This window comes from Tenrec ecaudatus, chromosome 5, assembly GCF_050624435.1.
Source record: "Tenrec ecaudatus isolate mTenEca1 chromosome 5, mTenEca1.hap1, whole genome shotgun sequence".
NCBI lineage: Eukaryota > Metazoa > Chordata > Mammalia > Afrosoricida > Tenrecidae > Tenrec > Tenrec ecaudatus.
Window position 1 is genome coordinate 184610937 of NC_134534.1, and position 27866 is coordinate 184638802.

Consider the following 27866-nt stretch of genomic DNA (forward strand, 5'->3'; position numbering starts at 1 on the left):
TGACCCCCTGCGGGTGTCTAAGACTGGGACTGTTTGGGGAGTGGAAAGCTCCATCTTTCTCCCCCCAGAGCTGATGGTGGTTTTCAAACTGCCAACCATGTGGATCACAGCCCAACATGTAACCACAAAGCCACCGGAGCTCCTTCTGCCCTTCCCCAGCTGTCTGCAGCTGCCCCCATCAGATTCAGCTCAGGCTGAGGCTGCCCAGCCCTGACCCACGGGCAGCTCAATCCATTGCCCAGGACAGGCTGACCCTCTAGCCTCCTCAGCTTGTTATCAACATTGCACAGCGTGTGTTGCCAAGGGAGATTCCATGTTTGTCTTCATGCAACACTTCTCGAAGCATGAATTCTAACCCTGATTTTCAATTAGCTGCTTCTCCAATTCCTGCTCTCTGAACCGTGTACAACCCCCTCCTTTGAAGAAAGAGGCTTCCAGTATTTTCTTACAGATGTCATAACAATGTGTGAACATGTGAGAGCTGTGAATTCTTAGAAAGATACAGAATTTACCCCCACCCCCACCCATCCAGGTTCCTAACATTAAAAAGGAGAGAGAAGTAAGCCCCCCTTGGAATAAGGGAAGAATGTTTTCTCCGGGGATGGATGTTTTTGTAAACCAGAAGCTTACTGTTCAAAACGCACACAATCGACCCCCCACACTTTGTCACTGATTTCAAAATCTTGTCTCACTGGTTTATTATCATTAAGGAAAGAAAGTTGGAAGATGCAGGAAGCATAATCAGCAAAAGATACGAGTCTCTCTGCTGTCAAATAGCATTTCAGTTGGTTCCTCTGATCTCTCCTCCTCTTCGCAGAGCAGTTCTGGGGCACTAGAGCCAGGCACTGTGCTGCTAACCAGCCTTTCAGAGCCCCGGGCACTTCATGGAAGAAGGTGAGGCTGGTTGCTCCCACGGAGACTTGCAAAATGGGCCACGGTTTGGCTGTGCCAACGGTCCATAATGATTGGCAACCTGAACACTTTCTTTTTGGTTGACATTTGTGTTACTCATCCATGTATTCTTTCTGTGAGTGTACAATATGTATTATTTTCACATATGACTGTGAACTGAAAATGGCCCAACCAGATAACCAACCAGATAACCCTAGTCGACATTAACAACAAAACAAAACAACTTCATAGAGCCCATAGAGGAGAAAATCTAAGCAGAGGATTACAGAAATGTGCAAAAATGAAAATAGAGGAAGACGCTTCATCCCAGCTATAACTCCGAGACCGTCCCCAAAGGCAGGCACTGTTGAAATTTCTTGTAAGCACATATGTGCATCTCTTTATAGATTTGTTTTATTGACACCAAAGCTATGTCTGCCTGAGAAAATGCCGGGGGACCACATCTGACCTCCTCCAACCCCAAAGGCTGGTGGCCTCGAGGCAAGATTCTGCGCCCCCTTCCCTTTCTAGCCCTGTTCTGAAACCAACCATGCTGCCCCCAGCACTCCCCTTCTGTGGGTGGGTTCCAGAATTCATTTTTCTGGCCCAGCCCCTCCAAACTCACAGATGATGCTTACAGCCGTGGTGTTTATTAGGGAAGCTAAAAGGTTATAATTCAGGTCCAAAACACCAGGATACAGTAGGTCCCCCCGGGACCATTTCTTTTCTGCCAAGTCTGCCACTCAGGCTTCTCTCTGGTCTTCAATCTCTTGGCCTGGCCTCTGCTCTGCTCACGAAATACTACAAACCTTTTTCAGGACTGCCAATAAATGCCCAAAGGGCATGTTGCTCCATCATCAGCCTCAGCCCAAAGGTATTCTGGTCCAGCTACGTGATTTCCCACACACAGCTCTCCACATTAAAGTGCCCAGTGGCACCCCACTCCATAAGTCAGGCTCGGCCTGCAGGCTCTGTGGACGGAGAAGGTCAGCACTGTGTCTCCTGCTCTGGCTCCTGGTGCTGGTTCTGTTCCTGATCCTTGGGCCTCCCTGTGGTCACCTGGGTTAAGAACCATTCCACATGCAGGTCCCTAGTAACTTAAGACCAGGAATTGAGCCCCACTCCTGGCTCCATCTCTTTGGTTGGTAGCAAGATCCCTTTCCTGCTTCTGAGATGCCTGTTTTTATACCTAGCAGGATGACAAGCACAATGAACCCCGTTAACCGCCACGAACAGCTGAATCATACTATCCGAATCGTTTGGTGGGAATAACAAACATAGTACATAGTTGTCTGCATTGCACCCCACACTGGTCTGGGCCTTTGGCCCTTTCTGGGCACTCTCTGTGCCACGTCTCTGAAAGCAGAGTGAAGCAAGCGCTGCACCTGTGCCACCCAAACCAGGTCTGTGGTACCAACGGCTCTTCTACTGGGCTCTCAGGTGGTGAGAACTTGATATGCCCACCGAGAGACCACCCCACCCCCTGTATTTCTGCATCCCAACCCTAATCAGCATGCCCACGTGTTCCTGCAGTGCGCAGTGGCATCAATTATGAGCAACTCTTTGTGACCCTCTAACGCAGAGGACACCTTCTCCCAGAGTAGCGCTATTTCTGGGGGGTCTCCGGGGCTGAAATGTCTGTGGACGCAGAGGACTGCACCTCTCTCCGTGGCACTACGTGTGAATTCATACTGCTGACCTGGCAGCTAGCTGCTGAGCACGTCAACACGGAACTAGCAGGGCTCTTGCATGCCAAGAAGATCCCGTAATCTAAACTTCCTGGGACTTCCTAGCTATGTTGAGGGACTCTCACACTCAGCACATCTTCTAGATTAATCTATTTCCATCCCTTCAGAGAGAAGCCTCCTGGCTTATGCTTGAGAGGCAGCTGCCTCTGCCTAGCTCAGGACGGTGTCTCCAAGGTACAGCAGGCTGCAGGCTGTGTCCGTCAGGCCCCTCACTCCAGTACCCCTTTGTCTCTGGCCTTCGCCTGTCCTGGGTGAGCCCTGGGTCTCCTGCACCGTGTCTGATGGTGCCCTTGCCCCACGCTGGCCACCACATTACCTGCCTGGGTCTTTGGTGCCAAATCCCCTCCTCTCCTGTCCTCTATCCCTCAAAGAAATCATCCTTTGCAAGTAGATGCCCAGACTGAGACCGAGTGGGCCTAGCCATGTTGCATGGAACCCCACTGGATCCGCACACATAGTTATGTCTACAGATGCATCTTTGAGTGTGGGTCTACTTGAAATAATCACGTTCACGGTTCACTACTCTCAAGCTTTCTCAGCAGCTGGCTTCCTCTTCATGACTGTACACTCGGACTGCTCACTGTGCTCTTTGTCCTGACTGCAAATGGGAGCATGTGCTGCCGGGGTCTCCTTTCCACGGAGGTACAATGGATTCGGTCCCCGTTACATTTTGAGGAAGGAGAAGGTTAACTCTGTGCCCTTGAAGCTGAGTTTCTGGGATGTCTGCCTTCAGCCAGAAAGCATGTCTCATTATAAAACCGCAAAGGTAAAATAAATGCATATGAAAAAGTGCGGGGTGGTGGGGTGGGGAGGAGGTGAGGCAGGGAAAAGGAAGAAAGACAGAAAAGATAATAATAAATCCTGTGTATTTGTCTACAAAGAGCACTGGGCACGTACTGGTTAAAGCATTCGAGTGCCAACCTAGAGGAGAGCCATTCTCCCCCTCCCTCCCTTGGTCTACAAGAGAAACAGGTGACAATCCGCTTTGCTAAAGATTGTAGTCTTGCAAATCCTTGGGGGGAGGGGGACAATTCTTGGCCTACAGGGTTCCTGAGAGTTGGAATTGACTCCACAGTAGTGGGCGGTGGCTTTTCCCACATCTGTCATAACCACTGGAAAACATTCACCAAGTCCAATGTCCTGCAGGTGGAGGGACATGTGATAGGTAGGTCTATTGTGCCAACCTGCCAATAGGAACAGGTGGGATTCATCAAGTCACAGTTTGATTGGAGGGCAAAGAGATAAATCGCTCGCTAAGCCCTCCCCTCTCTCTCCTGCTTTCTGGTGATCGGACCAGCTTGCAGCTGCTGTAGGTAGTTCTCTGCCTCAACTTGTAAGCTACATTACCTGTGGAACAAGCCAACCCATGGATCATGTCCCTAGAGCTTGAGGCTCCTTCAAGACCTGCTTCACCATGCTGTTGGTGTGTAATTACATGAACCTGAGGCTAATGGATCCCGTTGTCTTGCATTGCTTGAGTTCAATATCCCATCCAGACTGGCTTCTCTAAGCTCCTGAGCTGCTGACTTTTGGTGACAAGCCCTGGTGTTTGCTGCCTGTGGGCGAACTCTGCCAGCATGGCCCGAGGGAAGACTCAGCTGTCTGCTTCCTTGACCTTGGAACTGGCAGCTCTCTTGAGTTAAAGGACTTCCAGTATATTAAGTGTTCCACAGAAGTGAGTTGAATTGAGCCCTTCGTACTGCTGTGTGGACTAATTAGCTGTTATATTCCTTCATACTGTATAAATCTATCTATCTATCATCTATCTATCTACCTATCTATCTAATATCATAAGTGTCCTGGTTTTGTTTCTCTAGAGAACCCTGCCGAACACTGGATAGTAGCGCTGTCCTCTTGGCATTCAGAACTCATGCCAGGCTGCTGTTGCTACCACCTCCGCTGTTGTTTCCACCCCACCCATGCCCCACCCAGCCTTCATGACTGTGGCAACTTCGCCACTGCTGCCTCAGCAGTCCAGGTGCTCAGTAAATGGGTCAAGCCACCCTCCCCATTTGCTAGGTCACCGATTGTGAAACCAGCAGTTTGGATGGCTCTCCTGAGAAAGCTGAGTGCAGAAAGCAAACATCATGAGTAGACTTAGTGTTTAGAATCGGCTGCTTTTTCTTTGGCCCTTATCATTTTCAAACCATTCATTTGAATAAATGGTTTGTACAGTAGCCTTTTCTTTTTCTTCCTCCTTAGATAAGAAGGCCATGGTTTGAAAGCTGGGAATAAAAACATGAGTGATCATGCTTGCAGTGCCCAGGAGAGGGCCCTGGCTCTGCCCCGCCCAGGCCTGGTGATTGGCCCGGCTGGCCTGCGCCTGTCAGGCTGCTGATAGTGGGTGAAAGGAGCTGGTGGGTTGCCAGCACAGGACTCAGTGGCCAAATGGAGTGTTTTTAGTACTTGTTACATTTGATTTATATCACAGACTCTTCCCATTAACGGTCTACTTGTGATAACCTCCTGGGCTTTTTATGTGGTGACTTTGAAACAGCCACTTGACAGCGCTTGGTGTGTCACTGCGTTTTGCACTGAGCAGAGGGAGGACTGAGCAGCTGCTTCGAGTGGGGATGTTTGCTCTGTGAGTGAACGAGTGAGTGAGTCCTAAGTAAACAGTTCTGTGGCTCATTCTGTCAAGGCTGGCTTCAGCAACTAGAGACTCAGAAGATTCTGGAAAGGGGTGCTTATGTGTCTGAGGTGGTGGCCCTGGGCAATTTTTGATGCATTCAGTTGATAGCCAGAAGTTTAGAGGTTCGAGGCACCTCTGGAGCAAGGCCTGGGGATTTGCTTTTCTAAAGCGCTGCCATTGAAAATGATGTTACACAGAGAGTAGCCATGAGTCGGAGTGGACTCCATGACAAGTGTAGTTTGATTGTGTGTGTGTGTCCTGGTTTTTAATGTGTCTCCCTAGACTTACATTTGCATGGAAGGGGTTCTGCTTCTCTTAACGTCGTGTGAATCAAATGGAAGAGAGATGCTCATCCAAAGAGTCTTGATTCTAAGTCAAACTGTGACCTTGACATACTGACAAGACCCCGAATCTCAGGTCCATGGAACAACTCTCCATGTACAACAAGGTGCACTTCAGTTATGTTGGCCCTGGCTGAGTCATAAAATATACATTTAACATGGTGATCTCTATTTTCAGATCGAAAACTTGCAAGAACAACTTAGGGATAAAGACAAGCAACTGACCAACCTGAAAGACAGAGTGAAGTCCCTGCAGACAGATTCCAGTAATACCGACACTGCACTGGCGACCCTAGAAGAGGCCTTGTCAGAAAAGGTGAGCTCGGACCAAGAAAAGGAGCTGGAGACAGAAGGGAGCACGGAGTGGAGTGGATGGCCCCAATGTCTGGCACATGCTTGTTCTCAGCAGGTCCCCGCAGGACCTGCCCTTCCTTCCCCGGCTAAGCCTCCTCAGTGAACAGTGCAGCTGGGGGGCCCCTTATCCCCTGGTATTGGGAACTGAGAGAAGGTTTACAGGGCAGATCCATTTTCCACTCGGGAATTCATAAGCCGGTTGTTATATCTCCTTGTTTGCATTCCCCTCAGTGAAACAGCTGTTCTCCCACTTCCTCCTTCATTTCCTGTTTCAATTTCCTCTTTCTTTCCTAACCCTTCCGAAACATTGTCCTTGGAAAAATGCTGCCCTCTGGGCCTCAAATGGTCGATTCTTCCGAAATGGGAGAGACTCCACGCAGTCACTGCTGCCACACAAGACCCTGTCAGGACAGGGAAGAATGGTACCTGTGCGTTGCTGAGGCTGGAATTCTTTAAGGAAGTAGAAAGCCCTGACTTTGAACTTCAGTGACGGCAGCCCAACCTGTGGCCCATATGCCAGCAGGGCTCCCTGCTTCTGGAAACCCCAATCTTTCCTTCCCCTGGGGCAATGTAGTGCCAGTCTCTGTCTCTGCCTTCCCATGGACCCAAGACCCTTCATACCTCTATCTCCCTGTGCCTCATCTCCTAAGTCTCAGGAGACCAGTCCCATGGGGGTGGAGGCTGCCCTGCTTCAATCTGATCTCATGTTAGAGTGATATATCTCATGTTAAAGCTATGTATCTCATGTTAGAGTTGTATATCTCATGTTAAAGATATATATCTGGTTTATAATAAGTTTATGTTCTCTGGAATAGGGGGTTAGGGTCTGAACATATCCTTGGGGGAAACACAAATCAACCCATAAGAGGAGGCAACAGACAGTGGATAAATGAGTAAAATATATAAAGTAAGATATCAGAGGATAAGAGGAGAGGGCTTCAAAAAATTCATGGAAAAGTTAGAATGAAAAGATAGTGGAAATTTTTCCATGAACTTTTTGAAGCCTTGGAACTTTCTGTTGGAGAGAGGAAAGGAAGTCATCGTACAGTTCTGGGTAGTGAGGTGCCATGCTGAGATAGTCTTTAAGGACTGGCCAGGTGAAATTAAAGGGGCGTGCCATCACTGTGTCCCAGTCAAATGTGAAGGACAGGGGTAGAGATGCTGTGCTTAACGATCAAAATATTGTGGTGGGAAAAGATGGTGGGAGTGGATGGGAAGTTACGAGGAAAGTTTTGTTCTGACTTGCCTTCGAAGGGAGTGATGCTATTGAGTAGAAGAATGGATAACTCCATTGGTCAAGCTGACGGATACCGACGTTCACCATGGTTTCTAGTTACTGGCCGAATTTGCTCACCTGTCCTCTGGACACCTGTGGTCAGGTTTATTACCTCTGAGTGCAGGGAGGGCTCTGCCCCACATGCACGGGACCGTGGGCTTGAGTCGGCCTGTTACATCCTTGCCTGCCACACCTCTCAGTTCTGCTAAGCTCCGGAGAGCCAGGGCCCCAGAGCGGGGCAGGTAACGTCTGAGCTTTAGGAACAACGGGAGGGAGAGTTTCATTTTTACTGGATGTAAAACATGTCAGCACAGTTTTTAGGGCCATGTTGTCAATGCAATTATTTCCAGAATCGGTTGGAAACAGATAAAGAGATCTTCGCTTTAACCAGTGGGAGCCCAGCCTTCCCCACCATGTGCATCCTACCAGTCTTGCTCCCTGGGGTGGTGGCAGGGGATGGGCGTTTCCTCTCAGATTGTCTGCTGAGCTGACAGCTTCTTCTCTGACACTGCCCGCCACCAAATGAGGGAACGGGGCCCTAGCTCTGTCACTGAAGCCTGACACTGGAAACGGACTCTCCATGTAGGACCTCTGTTTCCCAGAGTTCAATTGAGGTGATAGGGGGAGGCGGTGAAGTGAAGTGGCCCACAGCACTTCAGGCCATTGTCCCTGTAAGGCGGCGTCCTGCCCCACTCCTTCCGAATCACCAGGAAAGGCCCAGTGAACATTTAAATCATCAGGACCGTTCTGTAGCGACTGAACCCACCCCATGATTGTGCTGTGCTGCCCTCAAGTCAACCCCAGCGCAGGGACACCTTCTGCGTAGCAGGACGACACATGGCCCGGCCTGAGTCACCCTCCCAACCCCCAACATGTTTGAAGTCATTGTTACTGCCACTCGGCCAGTCCGTTTCACCGAGGGCCCTCCACACCTCCTCTGGTCCTCCCTTTCACTACACACGATGTCCTGCTAAAGCGCTTTGTCCCCCCTCATGCTGTGTCCAAAGCCAGACTCACTCTTCCCCTGCCATCCCTAAGGTTTTAGAAGTCGGTCACCAGGTATGTTGTCCTCCTATCCTTGAAGCTCTGCCGAACCCGATCTCCTGTGGCTGAACATGCTGGTAATGGAAGTGTCCCTATGGCAACTGGTAGGGGCGGTGGGGTGGGGTGAGCTGTTGCGTAGGAAGCTGTATTTGTACTGTTCTATTGTTAGGCGCCACCCAGCCGGCGCTGACTCCCGGCCACCCTATGTACAGCCAAGCACAGCACGCCTGGTCCTGGGTCCTTGCCACCGCTGTCTCTGCCCAGCTCATCGATAGGCTTCCTCCTTTTCACTGCCCTCTACTCTACCAAATGTGATGCCCTTTATCAGGGCCTGAGGGCTGGGCTCTCCTGACAACACGACCACTGTCTGTGAGATGACGTTTCCCCATCCTTGCTTTCAAGGACTGTTCTCACTGTGCTTTCTCCTAGCCAGATTCCTGTGTTCTTCTAAGTTCATGGGACACTCACATTCTTTGTCAGCACCCTACGTCCACTGCATCCATTGCCTCTGGTCTTCTTGCCTCACTGTGCAGCTTTTACCTGCATAGGAGGCATCGGGTTTAAAACAAGGAGACGGAGACATTGTTGTTTACGGAAATGGGAAATTCGGAAATGGCTATTGGTGAGTGTGCTAGTCTGGGAAGACGAGAGAAACAAATCACGCATATGTGCATAAGAAAGGGCTTTATATACAAGGGCAATTGAATATTGAGAAGACATCCCAGCCCAGTCCAGATCAAGTCCACAAATCTGATAGCGCATATGTCCGATACCTATAAAATCCTCTTCAGACTCATGAAACTCATGCAATGCTATCAAATGCAGGAAGATCACAGGGCGGTGGCTCAAAGTCTGGTGGATCCAGTGGCAGTAGAAGCATCTCCACACTGGCAGGGGTCTCTATGTGGCTTCTCCAGTTCCCAGGGCACAGGGTTCTATCAGCATAGTTCCATCTGTCTTGTCAGTAGAGAGTCTCTCAGGGAGTGATAGTGAGCGAGAATCTCTTCCACCTCCAAGAAGGAAATCCAGGAATTCTCAGAATCCTCAGGGGAAGGCCAGGCTCACACAGAGACCTCATTGGTTATGACCCGATTGACAGACTAGAGTTCACCCTTTCACTCTTAATCCTCAAATTGACACCAGGTTATGTAACTACCACAACGATCATTGCAACATGATGGATTCAATCGATCTTACCCAATTGTGTATGTAGAAAATGTTGAATTGGCAAAAGTGGTGCTACCTATATTTTTACAGTCATAAAATTATTCCACCGACCCCAGGGTAGACCAATCACAAGAAAAGGATATTCTCTTGGATAAAGTAGAAGGTCCGCAAAATGACGGAGACCCTCCAGTCTCCTTCATGCACGAGGTCTTGCTGAAGATGAAGAGAGAACGGCGACTGAACTGCCACCAGTTAGCTCCGTGTTCCACGGAGACGCCATGTGCTAGTGCTGACCAGATAGCGATAGGGGCAGTGAGGTCTGTTCTCTTTGGGAACGATCCCCACAAAGAATTACACACTGCTGTGAAATCTCATGCACGTGAAATTGGAGTGGTCCCAGAGAGGAGGCATTGGAAACAAAGATACCTAGAAAGGGCTCACGGGGGACAAGCATGAAGGAGGGGCGACTGGTGTAACACGGTCAGGACTGAAGGCTACAGTGGCGAGCTGGAAAGCATCTACCTGCCCCCAAAGGACTCAGGTTTTCAGAAAGCATAGTGCTTGGGCCAAACCAAACACCTCTGCGGGCTGGCTTTGGCCCATGACCCATTAGTTTCCTACCTATATTTGCATCTAATTTTCAGCCTTCTACAGCAATGAAGAATAAAAGCAAACACAGGGTAATTTATTTGGAAGAAATTACCCCCAAACTTCCCAGAACATGAGTCTATTGACACAGCCCATATAAAATGCTGCCTAGCAACTGGTGACGCTCCGGGCCACGGGGCAAAGATGGGTTTGGGTTTAAGGTGTCATTCCAGGGGCATCAAACTTCTGTGTGTACTGAAATCGTCTCATCCACCAGGAAGCTTCTTAGAATACAGGCTCCTGCGATTTCTCTGCTGTCAGATTCCAGGACTTGGGGATTTTCACCCCCGTAGTTAGGGGTTTTCACATGGTCAAGGTTCAGTCAGTCACAGCATCCCCCTCTTCAGCCAGTGGCCCATTTTCTCTGGCCCACGGTCTCCCAGCCACATGCTGTCTTAGCAGGAAAGCCAGCACACCTGTGCTCTGTGCTCTAGTGACGTTGCCTCAGGCCAGAGGAGGAGGAAGTGCACCTCTGAGTCTCAGCCACAGCCTCTGGTGCCTCTCATCTCCATGACCCCGGCACCCTGGACCAAGACCTTGGCGTGCTCTCCCACACGATCCTGCGACGGGAACTTGGATTTTCAATGAGTCCACCCAGGAATTCTGATGCAGAAGCGCCACGGAAGACCACACTTTGGGAATCTCCCAGAAGGGGTTCTTCTATTTCAAGATCGGAAACGATCTCCACCCGGTGAAACGACTTATGCAGGAAGGGAAACACGGGCCACATAGAGCTCCATGCCCCATGTCTTGGCTGAGGCATATTTAATGAATCCACGGTGGCACATGCCCACTTCCCACCTGGCTCTCCAGGAAGTCGCTTTCACTCTGGCCCTGCGGGCCCTGGGATGGTACTTTGTTGCCTCCACTGGACTGCCTTGCGGCCACCCAGCTTATGGATGATGGGATGGGATTAAAAGGAAACTTCCAGAACTTTTGTGTTTTGGACAATGGTACAGGCCTGTTCTTCCCAGGGTTCCATGTGGATCCGCATTTGGCTGAGCGGAGCACAAGAACGACAATAGTGCATTAGAAACAGAGAGCTCCTGGGGACATCCGTTGTCTGCTGTCTTTGGGCCGCTGAGGGGAGCCCCTCAGGCCCAGTTCACCATCGCACTTCGATGGTGGCTTCCCCAGGAGCACCCCTTCCAATTTCCAGGAACTTATTTAAACATTCGGAATGAGCCAAACAAGACTGCCGCTCAGCCAGCGAAGATTGAGTCTGACTTAGTTGTGGGGTTGACACACAGAAGCACCGTGTCGGAACCCAGGGCATTGATAAGGCTGGTCTTGACAGGCCAGCGGTAGTCAGACGGCAGATAAGCTGTTGAGAAGGCCAGATAGCAGAGCTGGGGGCGCTGCCGTGCAGCTCCCACCCGTGATGAAGCACAAATAGATTAGGCCTCTGCAGAGCCCGAGGAGGGCCCGAGGACAGTGGCCAATGCAAATAAGACTAAAACAAGAGCACATTGTTGGAATCTCTGCAAGTTAGTTGTTAATCAAGGAGATCATGGCATATCAGGGCCTTTTAACACATGTTTCTGACATCTGGCCCTGTGCGGCTGACAGCTAAATTAGTTTTGTGATTGACGGAGGGTATGCTGTAGTATTGAATCATCAATAACACTTAAACACATAATGGCGCCTGCTGATTTTTTTGTCATCAATGCCCAGTCGATAATGTAAGTGCTCAGAGCAAAAACAACCTGCTGTCCCAGTGTTCCTGACGCCACGGGGCTGTCACCCTGCACACTTGGTTATATTACCATGTGTGCTAGATGGTTCCTCATTACAGGTTATGTCTCATTCATCTACGGAGCCCGCGATGCAACGGTGAGGAACTTAGCTGGTCACCCAAAGGTGACTGGGTCGACACCACCCCGTGACTCCATGGGAGAAAGCCCCGCCAAGGGCTCCCATAGAGATCTCAGCCTGGAAATCCCTATGGATTGTTATACTCTGTGTAAGGGTCCTCAAGAAAAGGACTCTTCCATTTTAAAAAAAATTGGTAATTTTGACTATGCAGTAGAAACTTGAACCTAGTTTGAAGTAAACTGATAATAAAGAAATAAACTGATAAATTGTGTCACAAAAAAAGAAAGAAAGAAAACCCTCCTGCAGCCCCGCCCCGGCTTACCTCTAAGAATCAGATCATCGGCACCTAAAAACAGCAGCAAAGTCCCTTTGCCGTCTTTTTTAGTTAATTGTTGAAAGCCAGAGAGTTTGCCTGGTTCTGGGTAAGAAAGTGTCCTTGGATTGGGTGCTGTCTTTGGGAAGCTCTCGGCTGGGGGGATGGGCGTGCAGGAAGACCATGGAGGGGGCCCAGTGGCGAAAGTGCATAAGGCCAGGGGAGAGGCATCCCTGATGTGGTAGTTCCACCACCTGCTGTCAGTTTGAGGCTCTTGAGAGTGAAGGGGTGGAGTTTAGCCTGTCAATCAGGTAGCAGGTTGATGACCTCATTGGGAGGCACTAAGGAGATAGCTAGCTCCCTGGAGGAGGGACACACACACGCTCCACAGGAGACATTCCCAAGAGCCCAGGAGCTGAAGGAGCCACGTGGAGACCCCTGTCACCGCTGAGATGCTTCCACTACTCCAGGTTCCACAAGGCTTTCCACCCACTGGGCTGTGATCTTCCTGCATACGGCATCACTGCATGTGTTTTGCGAATCTGGAGAGGGATTTATAGATTGATATCAGACATATGGGCTGATATAGGACTTATGGATTTGATCTGGACTGAGCTGAGATGTTTTCTCAATATTCAATTGCTCTTGTATAGAAAGCTCTTTCTTATACACATACAAATGTCTATGAATTGGTTTCTCTAGTCTACCCAGACTAACACACCTGGGAAGGTTGCCTAACCAAGAGTGCAGTGACATAGTCAGTGTGGGCCTGTAGAAATGTCCTTCCAATAGTCCTGCAGCGGAAGGGATGGTATGGAGAGTCCTGGGTGGCCCTCCGACAACTGAAGACACTCACAGTCATTAGAGGCAAGACTCGGTGAGGACCACGCTGGTGAGTCCATGAGAAACCCTTGAGAGGCGTACCCACCCCGCGCCTGGAGTTATCTCCTCCCTCTGCAGATCTGGGGTTATCTGACCCCCTGCCACGCATCGAAGGTGGGGTAAGATAATACTGTAACTTGAATCAAGAAGAAACTACAGTTTAAATAGACTCCCTTTTTTCTATACCCCACCAGGGTAATGATATACTTTATTTAAAGTATCTTTAAATAATTATATAACAGTAATCGTATACTCCCCACCACCACCCCCGAAAGTATTAGATGCATAAATTATTGCCCTTGGAGGAAAACAGCTGCTTCCTCAGGGATCTTAAATCACAATTCCAGTGTTCAAACTAACCTGCCCTGCCTTGGGCTCTGTGTTATGGTTGTCTTCTCCATCCGGCACTGTCTACTGCTGTTAACCGAGGCGTATGTAAGACATAAACTCAAATCATTACCTGGAGTTGAGATATATCTATATAATATGGCATCTGAAAGGAAGGTTAGGGATGTGCTAAAACTAATTTCTGAAATCTAACTCAGGATTTATCTTAATGGGGTTTTTCTCTGGCAATGAAGAAAGAACACCTTAAACACTTGTGATTGTGAATGGACTGGAGGTTTCCTTTGTGAACATTTTCTTGTGACTGGGTGAAAAGGAGATCGGCTTTCCTTTCATCAGTTCACGAGCCACTGTCCTGCTCTCACAGACTGCCATTCCCAGGATGAAACCTCACGAACCCCGCTTCCCGCCCCATCCCCCATTCCGTTCCTTCTTCCCTAGCCCACTTTGGCCTTGAGTGGAGGCTGCCTTTTTTATCTCCAATAGTTGCTATTCGAACGCATGCATACCTCACTATTAAAATTGTACTCCTTTTACACCTGTCTAATTGAGCCAGACAAAGATTTTATTTCCAGGTCTTCGGGGTAACTAAGAGCCATAGTCTTGGGGAATCTACCAGTCTCTCTATGACAGGTCAGCCTGTTTTTGTTTTTTTAATGATTTTGAGATTTGTTCCAGCTCTTCCTTCCATGTTATCCAGCACCTTCCAATGATTAGGCTCCCTTTCAGAGCAGTTGATTGTGGTGGCCGGGCACCATCTGGTTCTTCTGGTCTCAGGGTTGTAGGCACAGAGCGCTGTGTGTGTGGTCCTGGAGTCCCACAGACTGACTCGTGGTTTACATGCATCTTCATGTTGTGTCACTCTTCTTTCTTCTGGACAGGGAGAGGCCAACATAACCTTAAAAGTTCTCACCAGCTTTCAGACCCAGTTGCTACCCACTGAGAAGTAGGATGTAGAGCATGTCTCCTGTGGGCTGCATGACTCCAGTCCACCTGGGTGACCCCCGAGACTAGGGTCCTGAAAAAGGCGCCTTTGATTCTGGTATCACTGGCTGCTGTCCAGTTGATTTCCCCACATGGTGTCCCCGGGAGCGTAAGAGCGGATCTGTACTCCACACAGTTTGCGATGGCTGAATTTTCAGAAGGGGGTTGCCAGCTATTTCTTCTGAGGTGAATGCAGAGGATTTCAGGCCACCCCTGATCTTTCAGTTAGTGGCTTGGTGTTGGCTATCAGTGCCACCTGGGGATAGCTGACATCAATACGGCCCGTGTTCTAGAGAACGTTTCCCGTGAAGTTGTGTCTTCATTTTAGTATGAGTGTCATAGTGGGTAGCTCCTTGTACCTGCTTGAATGGCTTCAAGGCACATCATGGCAGAGACGTGGATACCAGACTGAGTGTCTCTCTGGGAGCTGGCTCCTCTTAGACCATCTCAATGGTTTTTCTGGGTCTCAGATTTCTCACCCAGTTGCCATCCCAGGACACTGGCCGAAATCTCAACTAGGTGGTAGGACTAGAGGAGAGGCACCCATCACAGAGCCTCATAGGGATCCAGTAAGCTGAGGTTCAAATTTTATTTTCAGCCAGTGGTCTGGCTTATCTTCTGAATGACAAGAAACCATTGAAAAAACATGGAAGGAAACATCTCCAGACACATGGGAAATTGCATGCACAATAGGCTCATTGTTTATTTTCTCGTAAATGCCTACTGTGAGTTCTGCCCTAAGTCCTAGAGGGCCTGTGTCCTTCCTCCTATATAGCCCCTGTGTAGCCAGAGAAGTCTTCAGAAATCAAGGTACATATGTTCTTTGGAGCTCCATGAAGTGCCCAAGCACAGGGGCCCGGGCCAAGAGTTCAGCTTGCTTCTTTTTCTTGCCCTTGTTAGTCATGGGCTAGGTAGATCCTTAAATCCTGTGCCTCCCTGTTCTGGAATTTTCCAGATATCACCAGGAACCACGGAGGGTTTTAAAGCTGGGTCTCCAAGATCCCGTGCAATCCTGCCCTGCTAATTTCCACGAACAAACTCCTGCTGGTGCTGAGTCTCTTTTCCAAATGCAGTTGCAGTTCTAGGCAGCCCCTCTCCCCAAACCCAATGTTCACTATCTTGTATGTGTTAATTCCTATAGAGCACACCTTATACTGATTGCTTCTGCTTACATTTTTTGGCGCCTTGTAAACTTGTGTAGTGTGCCCTGACACGCCTAATGATGGATTCTTGTCTATTCTTCTGGGACAATTGACTCACAGGAGAGAATCATCGAACGTCTGAAAGAACAGCGGGAGAGAGATGATCGGGAAAGACTAGAAGAGATCGAGTCCTTCCGAAAAGAGAACAAAGACCTGAAAGAGAAGGTCAATGCTTTGCAAGCTGAGCTGACTGAGAAAGAGGTGAGTTCAAAGCCAGGGGAGCCTCACCAGCCCGTGTTCACTGTTGCCCTGTGAAGACTCGGGGATCATGGTACCTCTTGCTCTGTGAACCTACCCAAATTTAACAGAAAGTGTTCCTGCAACCCTCTTTCAACACGAGGCCCTCCGCGTTTGCTTTCTCTCTTGCTAACTCTGCACACGATCTACTTCTTGAAGCTTTTCTTGGTATCTTAGCACCCTTGTGTGAAGTAGAGGCTGCTTTAACTTTTCAAAGCCCCCAACCGAAGCAGAGCACTGGGAAGGAGAACCCCAACCTGACCTGGTTGAGGACGCACTAGGAGCCGATTCTCACACGAGGTGCTTTCCACCCATCCCCTTCTTCTCTAACTGATGCCCTCGAGGCTCCTAAGGCTCGGAGGTGCACCAGTGGGATGGAAAGGTACCGATTAAAGGTGGCTGCTACTCCAGGATATTACTGTTAAGTCATGGGGTTAGCCATTTAAAAAGCATGCCTTTGCTAGTGCAAACACAAGGAGCCTTGGTGACGTCATGGGCCACAAGTCGGACTGCTCCCTGCAAGGTCAATGGTTCACACCCACCTGCCCCTCCCCCAGAGGCAGGCTGGCCTGTCCCCATAAAGATGCACAGTCTCCGGAACCTTTGAGGACAGCTCTTCCCTGCCCTACCAGGTCTCTTAAGAGTCAGGATCGGCTCAATGGCAGTAGATTTCATTGTAGTTCTGTTTGGGGCAGGCATAGACAGAATTCAAATCTTGCCTCTGTTCTTAAGGTAAAACTGTGCATGTCACGGACAGTCCCCCTTAGGGATTATGGAGAGGATACCTTGGGCTGGTTTCCTCCATGCTCCATTGAATAGTGTTTCCACCCTCCTGGCAGTTGTGGGGAAGTTTGAAAACATCATTCTGTTTGACCCCCGAGAGCAGCTCTAGTGTCCACCCTTGGCCCCTGCACACTGTCGGCGGTCAGAGCTGTCCTTCTTCTGCAGACCCTCTGCCGACCAGTCTGCTCTGCTGCACAGTTGACTACTTGCCAGCGCTGCTGGGGTGATTTGGTAGGCTCTTTGGTTGTTTAATAATTCTGTACAAATCCACGTAGTAGCTAAGTGAAGAATCCGGAGGAATCTGTGAGTAAGAGGACTTTTTGAGGAAACCCAGCTGTAAAATCCATATTCCCTAAAGTTTTATAGAGAAGAAATCCTTTCTGTGCTTATGGATGAAAGAAAGTCAATCCGCTTGCTCCTCCCTCACTGCTGTGCCTCGGGTCATCTGTAAGCGCTGGAGTCTGCATAAGAAATGACGCCCCCCTTGGACCTCATTTGTAAAATGCTTCTTCTGTGCTCCAAATCAGTCATGCGCTGCCAACTGAGCAGAGGTCTTGCTGACCTTGGGGAGCAAGGGCGTTAGGTGAAAATAGTGCCATTGACAGTGCGTCAGCGGCGTGGATTTCGGATGAGTGTTTCAGCAAATTCATGGTAGAATTCTTTTATTTTTCATTGTATGATGGCACAGACTCTGTGAAGCCCCCTCAGGTGTGCACTTGCATGCTCTGCCCACTGGCGGAATGTTTTTCTTCAGTCCACTTGGGAGGCCTTTCCAGTGGCTGGATCAACCCTTCTAGGTTATGGAGGGTCAAGGCCTGTGTGGGACATAATCAATTAATGGTAGAGGTTCATCTCCCCTACAAATACTGTCTCAGCAATAACTGGACTGGTGTTTGATCGCGTAACCGGGAACCGTGGTCTCATAAAGTTAACCATCACATTAGACAATGTAAAATGTATTCAAAAACAACACAGAGTTGATAGCTACAGGGAGCTTGTAATGCAGTGGGGATGGTGAGAGATCCCCACCTGTAATTGTCCACCTGGGCAGATGGTGTTAACCATTTCAAGTTCAGTGGTAAACGCTGCCCTCCTCAGTTATAAAGCAGTGTTCAGAAATATAGACCAGGGTGTATAGCCTACCTTTTGAGAATTCAGACTCGTTAAGATAGCTCTTAGTTTGTAGGCAGGGTGGATGAGTGGAACAATTTAAGTAACTCCAGGACTGAGTAGGGGGAGACTCATATCATCTGAATGTGGGATTTCAGAAGGAATGGACCATAGGCCCTACTTTACTCTCATATTTAAGATACTTTTACCATTCCCCTCCAAAAGATGTTTGGAAGACCGCTGATCACTTACTTTTTCTGTTGAATCCAAGCAAGAGAGGGTAGTAAACCTTTGATGGGATGCCTCTTTTATGCTTAAGTGGCCCGTGGGGAGGGGAGCAGTAAAGTTGGTATTTTCCATCCTGTTCCTCTCAGAGTCTGCACGACCTGACAGCAGTAAATGTAAACGGAAGGGCCGGGGGTCTTTTTGTCCTGACGCGGAAAGACCACCTTGGGACTGACATCATTAGTGTGCCTCTGAGACGCGAAATATGCATTCACTGCCACACTGTTGGGTCACCTCAGATTCTGCTGCCATTAGATCCCACTTGGGTCTGTCAGCTGGCCAACTTTCATTTCCTGGCCGGAGTCGGCCATCGTAAGGCCTGTCACCCTGCAGTGGAATGCATACTTGCCTGCTGCCTGTGCGATCCCTGTGCTCAGACTTGAAGACGTGGGTGTCGGGGGGTGGGGGGGTGGGAGGGGGGAGATGGCCGGGCGGCTTCACTGACGAGCCTTCTCTTACTTCCAGTCTAGCTTAATTGACCTCAAGGAGCACGCGTCTTCCTTAGCCTCGGCAGGGCTGAAAAGGGACTCCAAATTAAAATCTCTAGAAATCGCCATCGAACAAAAGAAGGAGGAATGCAGCAAACTGGAGGCGCAGCTGAAAAAGGTAAGTGACGTCTGAGAACAAAAGGAACATGCTTGCTTTGACGGGCACTCATACAGTGGGCTCGGGCGGAGGAGACGTTTCTCAGAAGAAGCAAGCCCCCTTATCTGCGGTTGCCTACTGATTAAAGAATGCAGCACCCTTCACTTCACTCCTGAGAAGTCTGCATCAAGTCTGTCTGTGAACCTGACAAATTATCTTAGGTTTCCTGTCTGAAGAAAGCTTGAAACATAGATGGAAATCATGTAGTGGAAGTAAAAACATGTTATATAAGCCAGCTGCTACTCACTGGGTGAAACTCAGCTATCACAAAAAGATAAATGGAAATGTTTGCAACCAGCCCAGAGTCGAGGGGCCCATTAGACATTGATAAACTCCTTTCCGAGCGGGTCAGCTTTTTTTTGTTATTATTATTGGAACTTTGCAAAAGCTTTGCCTAGACAACTTAAAATATCTAGACCTTCCCCCCCACCCCCACCCCCAGGTCAAATCCCCAGCATCTCTGAAAGGATGGCTACTTCTACTTGACCAGAAATGGCCCTGATGCCCAGGAGGCTTGCCCAAGCATCTTTCCCGTGTTCTCTCTGACCCGGGCATTTCTGTGGGCTGCATTTCCAGTCATGCGTTGTCCCTTTGACTCTCTCCTGTGTCTTTTGGTACGTCTGCACTCATTGTCCACATACAACGCACAGCATTATGAGTGTGAGCATTCTGTTTCCTTTCAGCAGTTGACAAGCCCACTCACAAGAAATGATACGCATCTAAACTGCCCGATAAAGCACATCATAAAATTCACTATACTTTATAGCAGGGCGGGATGGGGATGTATGTGCTAGGGTTATGAAAGTGTATGACATGGATGGAGAGGGATAGGAAAGAAACGTACCTATCGAGGAATTATTCTAGGCATTTCATATTGTCATATAATATTGTGTCTGATGCCAGGACGTCACTGAGATGTGGCTGTACCATGCTCACTTCCCCAAGAAATCCTGAGAACTTGCCCTAAGCAGTTGCATACAGCTCAGGCCTAGTCATTAACCCACAAGCATAGAGACAGAGGATCAAACTCCTCTGTACACAACAGCAAGAGGGTCTTTGTGTTGAAAATCTATTTCCCCTGAGCCACTTATTCTGAGCAATAGTTCGCTCAACAGGAAACTCAAACAATGCAAGGGTGTAAATCGCCTGTGTGAGGAGCCCTGGTCGTGCTGTGGCTAACAGACTCTGCTGCAGACCCAAAGGTCTGTGGTTTGGACCCTCCCCCATCAGCTGGAGGTACAGATGTGGCAGCCTCCTTCTGGAAAGATTTACAGCCTTCCGCACCCCATAAAGCCGTCCTACTCGCCCTATCAGGTCACCGTGAGTCCGCATCCACTCTACAGCAGTGGATCAAAAATAAAACATAATTGAAGACACTTTCGATGGAGATCGGCTGGGCTGCATGATAGCCTCTTTTGGCACATACTCAGGTGTGTTGTGTGTTATACATGTAGGCGCACATCAATAAATAAACCTCGAAGTATCGCACATGAAATAAAACGCAGCTCTGTAATCATAAAGCAGGTGGTGCTAAGGTAACTCTACCAGAGAGGACTTGTTGACCTCATTCTGGTGGTCCCAGCGTGCCGAGTCTGGAAGAGAGATCCCTCAGGTAAAGCTGGGTGTGGACAGGCCCTGGCCCAACACCTTCCTCTTTAGCATCTCTCATCTCTGAAATTCGAAATCCTCTAGTCATAAGGAAAAAAAGTCCACATGTTTATCCTTAAAATGTACCTGTCTAAGACTTGACTCCTTCACTAAATCACCATCCATGCAATCACTTCGGCTTCCTCAGCGTAGCTCTGGTTTCCCTAAGGGACTCTCGAGCTGATGCCAGAGACGGAAATGCACCCACCAAGTGCTGTCCGAACTGTCACATCGTCCCTTACAGCATCTTCATATTCAAACACTTCACCGAAAGCAAACTGACGAATAATCATTGTCTTCCTGAGAAGGGCCTATTTAACTCATGCAAAGGTAACTTGTTTTCAAGTATGTCCCTAACCTGTGCTTCTACCATCACCTACATGCATACTACAGTGAGATTAAATGGGGGTAATTGTCATTTAAATATTTTTACAGGCAACCTACAGATGCCATTTTGTTGGTTTTGGCTCTCAATCATCAGCTAAATTCAAAAGTTGGAAATATTTTCTTCCCGTAGCCTTTTAATTTTTGTTAATAAATAGTCTGGTAAAAACCTCAAGTGCCCATTGCCTCAAAAAAATTGGGATCTACGTGAAATATTTGAAATTCTCCGCCACCGGCATATGAATGTGCATATAAACACATCATTTGCTGCTGGAAAAATAAGCAGTGATGAAAGTAGAAGGAGTACCTGGGCCTCCTTGTAAATAAAACACTGTGTTCTTTATCAATAAAATATAACCCTTTGCTAAAAAGAAGCTGAAAACTCAATCGTTCTAGTATGCAGCAAGCACAACATCAGGTCCCAGTGGAAAGTCGCTCAAGACTCACAAGCATCCTGTATGTGCACCATATAAAAGGAGAAGGAAATCTATGCCACATCGTGGGTGTGTTCAGCAGCACCGAGCCCTTGTCTGTCTGTGACAGTGGAGCCCAGGAGATGACGTCTGTGGAGTTTCCCGTTGTGAACAGAGGGACGTTGGTGGAGTGAGTTTTTACGAGCACGTTTGTGGAGAACATTCACGGTGACAGTCACCCTCGGCTCTGTGCTGGGCCCTCTTCAGGCATGTCCAAATACACACTTGGCCACGGGAAATAGTGTGAGGTCGTTGACAAACTCTGTCCGACACATGCCCTTCCACCACCTATAAAGGATGCAAGCCCATGGCCCTGGAGGAGGAATACCGTGACGACGAGTAAATATGAAAATGACCACAGCTGGATCGCACATGTGACCGGGGCGTGCAACAGTGACAGAGTGACGCCTGCGGCTTGGAAGACCCTGGTTAGTGGTCATTTTTGTCTCTTAGGAGCCTCTTTGGTGGCCAAGACTGAAGTAACGGTGCACTGGATGATTAGGGACCAACTGAGTGGCCAACGTCATTTGAGACATTAAGATTTGCGTTATTTGGCCATTTCCCAATTAGCGTCAGTTTCACGGAGCGGCTTTTATTTCCTTCTCCTGATAAAATCACTACCCATTTCATCAGAGCTTGGAGAAGAAGATGCCCAGGCTCTTGAGAGACTGTCTCGTCTCGGCTTACAGCAAATGTTCCTGTGAGATAGTCCCTATCTACACCTGAACCCTGAGTCCCCAATGAGTGGACCAGTCATTCCAGAAATCTAAATGGGGAGAGTATTTAACGTGATATTCAGTACTTTGAAATTCACGAATACGTAAATCCTCTGCACAAAGGGACTGGAGGGCATTCGGGAGCATCAGAACCTAATGGGAAGGTCTCTGCAAGGAATGCTTGTTATTAATTCTGCAATCACAGTCGTCCCTGGGGATGGGCCCTGGAGGAGCCTGTCCTTTGACTCCCTTTCATCTTCTGGCTGACTCAATTTGTTTCTCCTCCAATTTACCCTTAATCCTGTAATGCCTTGCTTACTGATACTTTACTATTGCTAACCTGCTGTTTGCTGCTCTATATTTCACCCCCAAGTTAGACTGAACAGAAAACTCAGGCTTGTGTGAATGTAAAAGAAGAGCTATAAATTTAGTGATAAGATTTAATTAATCTTTTATTATGACCCTCTTTGAAGTTCAGGTGATAAATCGCAGGCTTGGCCAAAAGCACTTCTTCTGATTCATTCCTAGCGGCCGGCACTTCATGCATCACCCAAAGTGGACAGCTTTCTTTACCTCGTGGGTGATTTAACTTGAGAAAGGGAAAGTAACACAAACCTTAAAATTTCTGATTCCAGCTCTTCTTTTTAGCCGCCAAAGTCAACACTGGTCTATCCCTAGAGCCCCTCCCTTCCACCGTGGAATGTGTAGGAACTGACATGTCTTCCTTTTGAACGAGCACTTTGTCTATGTGAATGCCCTGGATGTGCTGAGCTAATGCTGTTTTCTGGATTTTCCCTCTTTCTCTGTTTGTGCCTCAATGCCTCCCCACTTTGCAATGTAGCAAGCTGAGCAGTTGTTCAATCAGATGTACAACCCAGTAAGTCTTTTCCGAAAGTCCCGCTGTAACATATCCAAGCATGAGGATCCACTGACCACCTGTTGCCATGCGCCAAACTGGGAGGGGGCGGTTCCGGAAATATTTACAGAGCCTCTTCCTATTTTCATTCTGTCAAAAGAAATGACCTGTGCAGAGGCTACTGCCATTTCTTTGCAATGTAAAATCTTTTTAAAAAATGGAATTCAAGGAAATGTGATCAGCTCTGTTAGTACCTCCTTCTGAAGTTCTACTCTCAGGCTCTAGAAACAGGTCAGGGACAGATGGACGCTCATGGAATTCTGTCTTGGATCCTGTAGACCCAGGCAGACTTATCTGTGCCAAGAGGGCACCATTCGCTAAAGAGCAAAGATGTGTATGTATGTTGTAGTCAAGTGAAAGGAGTTAAAGATGAGCTTAGAGTTTAAAGTAGAGCTATGCTCCTTGAGACTGGCAGGTAGCTAACATGACTGTAGATTAATTATTCATTATTAATTGGGATGAATGCATATATCAAATCATTCCATAGTTTAATCACATCCATTTGCTACCACAGATTTCAAATGTTCTTTTTTCTATATAGAGCCTTCGATGGCAGCACCCCTTTATAAAAGTTAAAGCTTGGCTGACCATTGCCCCAAATATAGCCTCCTACTAAGAGACAGTAGCAATTTGGTTTATAGTTCATTGGAGTACTGAAACAGGAAATGAGTAAAAGTATTCGAAAAGCAGGCCAGAAGCTTCCACTCTTTTTTTTTTTAATTTACTCCTAATGAGAGGTGCACATTTAGATGAAGTATTTCACTTGTTTGTTTTCCTTTAAGAAGGCCTGGTGAGACACATAGGTGTCAAGGTCGACAGGATTGGTCATTGGCAGATCTGATCAGTGCTGTCCTCATCCCAGTGAGCTCTGCGTGATAGATCCCATCTTAGCATGAATATAGGAAACGTGGGAGCCCACAGCTTCTAGCTGGTCCTGCTGCTGCTGCTGCAGAGATGCAGGCCATGCAAGATGCCCGCTGTCCCTAATTAGACTCAGCCCCCCATGTGGTCTATTCCAACAGCTCTGTCTTGGCCAGCAGACTTTCTGAAGCCCTGTTAGAGCAGCTCCGTTCACCTCCTCCCTCAATGTGGACTGTGGAGCAGTAGACATGATGATTCTAAATGGCCTCGTGCTCCTGAAGGAAACCATGAACGATGGGCAGACTGAGGGCCACGGAGTGGTGGAGAAAGACAAGTAGGGTCGGCCCATCTTTACTTTGGAAACTCGGCTCTGGGAAGACCAGGCGTTTTCTTTACATCTTTTTAAAAAGGTGTAAATTAACCCAGGTGAAGTGAATGGAGCCTTACTAGTTAATGACAGAACGAGGCCAGGTCATGGGTGTGTCCAGCACGCCTGGAGAAAGCTCATTTTCGCAGCCCCAGAGTGTTATCAAGCTGGATAGAGGAGTCTGCCATGCCAGCCCGGACAGGTAGTTCCCAAGAAACAGCTCTGTTCATTTGCACCATTTTCAGAAAATATTGCCGGCAAGGGACACATCTTTGTGTGTGTGTGTGTGTGTGTGTGTGTGTGTGTGTGTGTGTGTGTGTGTGAGAGAGAGAGAGAGAGAGAGAGAGAGAGAGAGAGAGAGAGGTGTTCGAGGGTCTCCAGCATGCAAGGGTGAACTTTGCATCCCCTCAGGTGGCTAGTTCAAAACTCATCGACTGATTTTCTTTGTTTTTTCTTCTCAAGTTAATTATAAAGCTAGCCCATTGTTTTGGCATCCGGGAATAGAGCCAAAGTCTCATTATTTTAACTCCCCCAGTCTGCAGGCTCCGAGCCTTCTAGAACTGATAGAGATGCCGCATGAGGAATTCTCTGTCCTTAATAGTCTCCTAACAAGTGACTGTGTTTTTCCTGGTTGTAAAAATAATATAAAGTCACAGGAGAGAATTTACAGACATATGGAAGGACATGGGAGAAATAAAAATAACAGCTCTGCTCGCTGTACAGAGAGAATCACTGAGAGCCTTGGGGTCTATTTCTCCACCACCCCCCCCCCAAGCTTTCTCTTGTGCTTCCCTCCTGCTTGCCAACCCCTTCATTCTTTCTTCCCTGTTTCCTTCCCTCCCCACTCCCCCAAACCCCCTTCTCTTCCCTTCCTTCTACATTTTTCCTTTTCCCCTTACCTAATACCATTGCTTCTCAGCAGAATGTAACCAAGTCTTTACGGTGGCCAAATGTTTATATCCCATTTTTAGAGCATTTCATTTTAAAATTCTCAATTAAGTATTAAATATAAAATAACATTCCATTCATTTGATATTAAATGTTTTAGTGACTATATAGATACTCTCCTTTATTTACGTATTGCCTAAAGAAGTAGGCATTTTTCTTCTCTCTGTCTCTCACTTTTTTGACCAGTATAAATAATGCTGTGAAGAAGATCTTTCCTTATTACATATTGCCCATTTCTATTTCTTCTCGTATAACTAGTCCCTGGTCTGTAGACTTAGCCCAGCTCCCAGTGGTTGTTTTTATGTTGCACTCCCAATGCCTGAGCCGCCCAGGTGGTCCCTCTGCTTTCCCGGGACCAAAGCGGGGAGACTCAACAGTTGGCATCTGTTGAAGAAGTGCACACGTGGGCCTTTTTGTTCCCCTCTGATTTCTAGTGTGGTTGAGGGTTGGTGGTTGGTTGTTTTATTATTTTAACTGTCCATTTTAATAGTTTTATTGACATAATTCACACACCTTATGTTCAGTAGTTTAGATATTTTGAAAGGAGATGTACAGTCACCACCACCATCAATTCTAGACCAGCTCCTTCATTCTTGCATCTGTGGGGATCACCCCCGTCACCCTTCAACCTCCCCTGCCAGGACCCCAAGGAAGGGTCATTCTAGTTACTGCTTTCATAGACTCACCTATATTGGATTTCATAATAAGGAAATCATACAAAACCAAAACCAAACCAACAGCGACAGAAATAAAATACAGGAAATCTCAATGCAAGTAAAAGTAGAAGATAATAGGGACTTGAACAGTTTTTAAAATCATTTTATTGAGAGCTCTTGCAATGCTTATTACAATCCATAAATCGGTTGTATCAGGCATGTCTATACCTACGTTGCTATCATCCCTTTCTGGACAGTTGTTTTCAATTGAGTCCTTGGTACCAGCTCCCCCCTCCCACCAACCTTGTGACCCCTTCATAGATTCTACATGATTGTTTCCATGTCTCACACCCACCACTGTCTCCCTTCCCCCGTGGTTTCTGTTGTTCTTCCCCCAGGAGGGGGTGTGTGTGGTTTGGTGTTGATCAGTTTCCCCTTCTTGCCCTTACCCTCCCTTCACCCTTCCCATCTGCTATCTCTCTTCCCATTCCTGTTCCTGGATTCTGTGGGCCGTGAGCCCCCTCTCTTTTCTGTACCTGTGTACATGCTCTGGTCTAGTCTGAAGTGGGAGGCAGCACTGGGGTCATGGTGGTGGGGGTGAGCACGCCTCAAGGAACCAGAGGAATGTTGTGTGTTTCATCGGTGCTTCACTGCACCCTGGTTGACCCATCCCTTCCCTGTGACCCCTTTGTGGGGGATGTTCCGTTGTCTACAGATGGGCTTTGGATCTCGGCTCCAACCCCCTCATAGAACCAATTTTTTAAAAGGTCAAAAGAGGAAACGGGGCTCACTTTCTTTCTTTCCTCCCTCCCTCCCTCCCTCCCTCCCTCCCTCCCTCCCTTCCTTCCTTCCTTCCTTCCTTCCTTCCTTCCTTCCTTCCTTCCTTCCTTCCTTCCTTCCTTCCTTCCTATTTCTTTTGTCTCATTCTAGAACTTCTCTTTGGATTCTGCTGACTCCTCTTTCTGGTCATTTTCCACCTGGTTTCTCCCTCTCCCCTGAAGCGGCCATTTTCGGTCTCAAACTTTCCCAAGGCTCCAGTGCATGACCTCCCAGGGTTCCCAAAGATAGCGTGTACTGTCTGGGACAATACTGCCCTTTCCCTCATAAAGGTTACTGGGCTTTATGAGAGAGGGGGTAGGGAGGGGAGGGGGGAGAGAGAGAGAACAAATGATGGTGCATTAAATTTTAATGTTACTATATCTGCAGGAATCCACTTCCCATGCACTCTGTCTAAGGTCAAGACTGTTCACATCTCTGGCCGATCGTCAGTGGAGCCCCAATCCAAGTGGGCCCCCTCCAAATGGATTTGAGGCTTTCACTGTCATCCAGAGCCTTCTGCAGACCTGGTGCTCAGAATTTAAGCCTCTAATACAACTCCCTGTTCTGATCTTGGATTTTATTAGGAGCCCTAGTGGTGTAGTGGTTATACGTGGGGCTGCTAACCCCAAGGTCAGCAGTTCAAAACCACCAACCCATCAGTGGGAGAAAGGGGCTTTCTACTCCCATAAGAGTTACAGTCTCAGCAACTTACAGGGTTACTTCTACTCTGTCCTATAAGATTACTGTGGGTCAGCACTGACTTGATGACAGTGAGTCTGGCTTGGGATCTTTGATTTTATTATTTATATTATAAATTTATATTATATAATGATATGTAATGATACAAGGGGTACCCCCACAAAAGCAAAGTATGCATTTTTTTCTGGCAGGTGAGCATCAAATAGCTCACTCCGAGTTAGTGCACCCAGTGGCATCACCTGGGATGGTTCTCTCTGGTCACAGTGAATGTTTCCATAACAGCAGTTTCCCTCAAGCTGTGATTTTGTAATGGGCGATTTAAGAGAACAGCATGTGACTGTGAAATTTCGTTTCCTGCTTGGGAAAAATGCTTCAGAAATTGTTGTGATGCTGAACACAGTTCACAAGGACAGCTTTATGGGAAAACTTAAATGTAGAAGTGGTTTACTCATTTCAAAAAAGGTAAAATGTCGATTGATGACAAAACTTGTCTGGCAATCTGTGAACTTCCTGACCAGACAAAAATGTCAAATTGTAGTGTATTTGGAGTTCGTTCTACCAGGTCAGACTGTTCATCAAGCTCCTTTTTGTTTAGAGGTTCTGAAAAGATTGTGTAACAATGTGCAGCAAAAAAGGCCTGCTTTGTGGCAGACAAGGGACTGGTTTTGCCCCCACGAC

General features: G+C 47.9%; 1 protein-coding gene across 1 annotated transcript in view; it reads left to right on the plus strand.

The window, feature by feature from the left end:
- ERC2 (ELKS/RAB6-interacting/CAST family member 2) overlaps positions 1–27866 on the plus strand; it is a 763082-nt gene that overhangs the window by 427481 nt on the left and 307735 nt on the right. Inside the window, exons 7-10 of the mRNA XM_075550919.1 lie at positions 5791–5928; positions 15703–15843; positions 18523–18663; positions 22764–22799. Coding sequence (XP_075407034.1) covers positions 5791–5928; positions 15703–15843; positions 18523–18663; positions 22764–22799 — 456 coding nt within the window. The remainder of the gene's footprint in view (positions 1–5790; positions 5929–15702; positions 15844–18522; positions 18664–22763; positions 22800–27866) is intronic.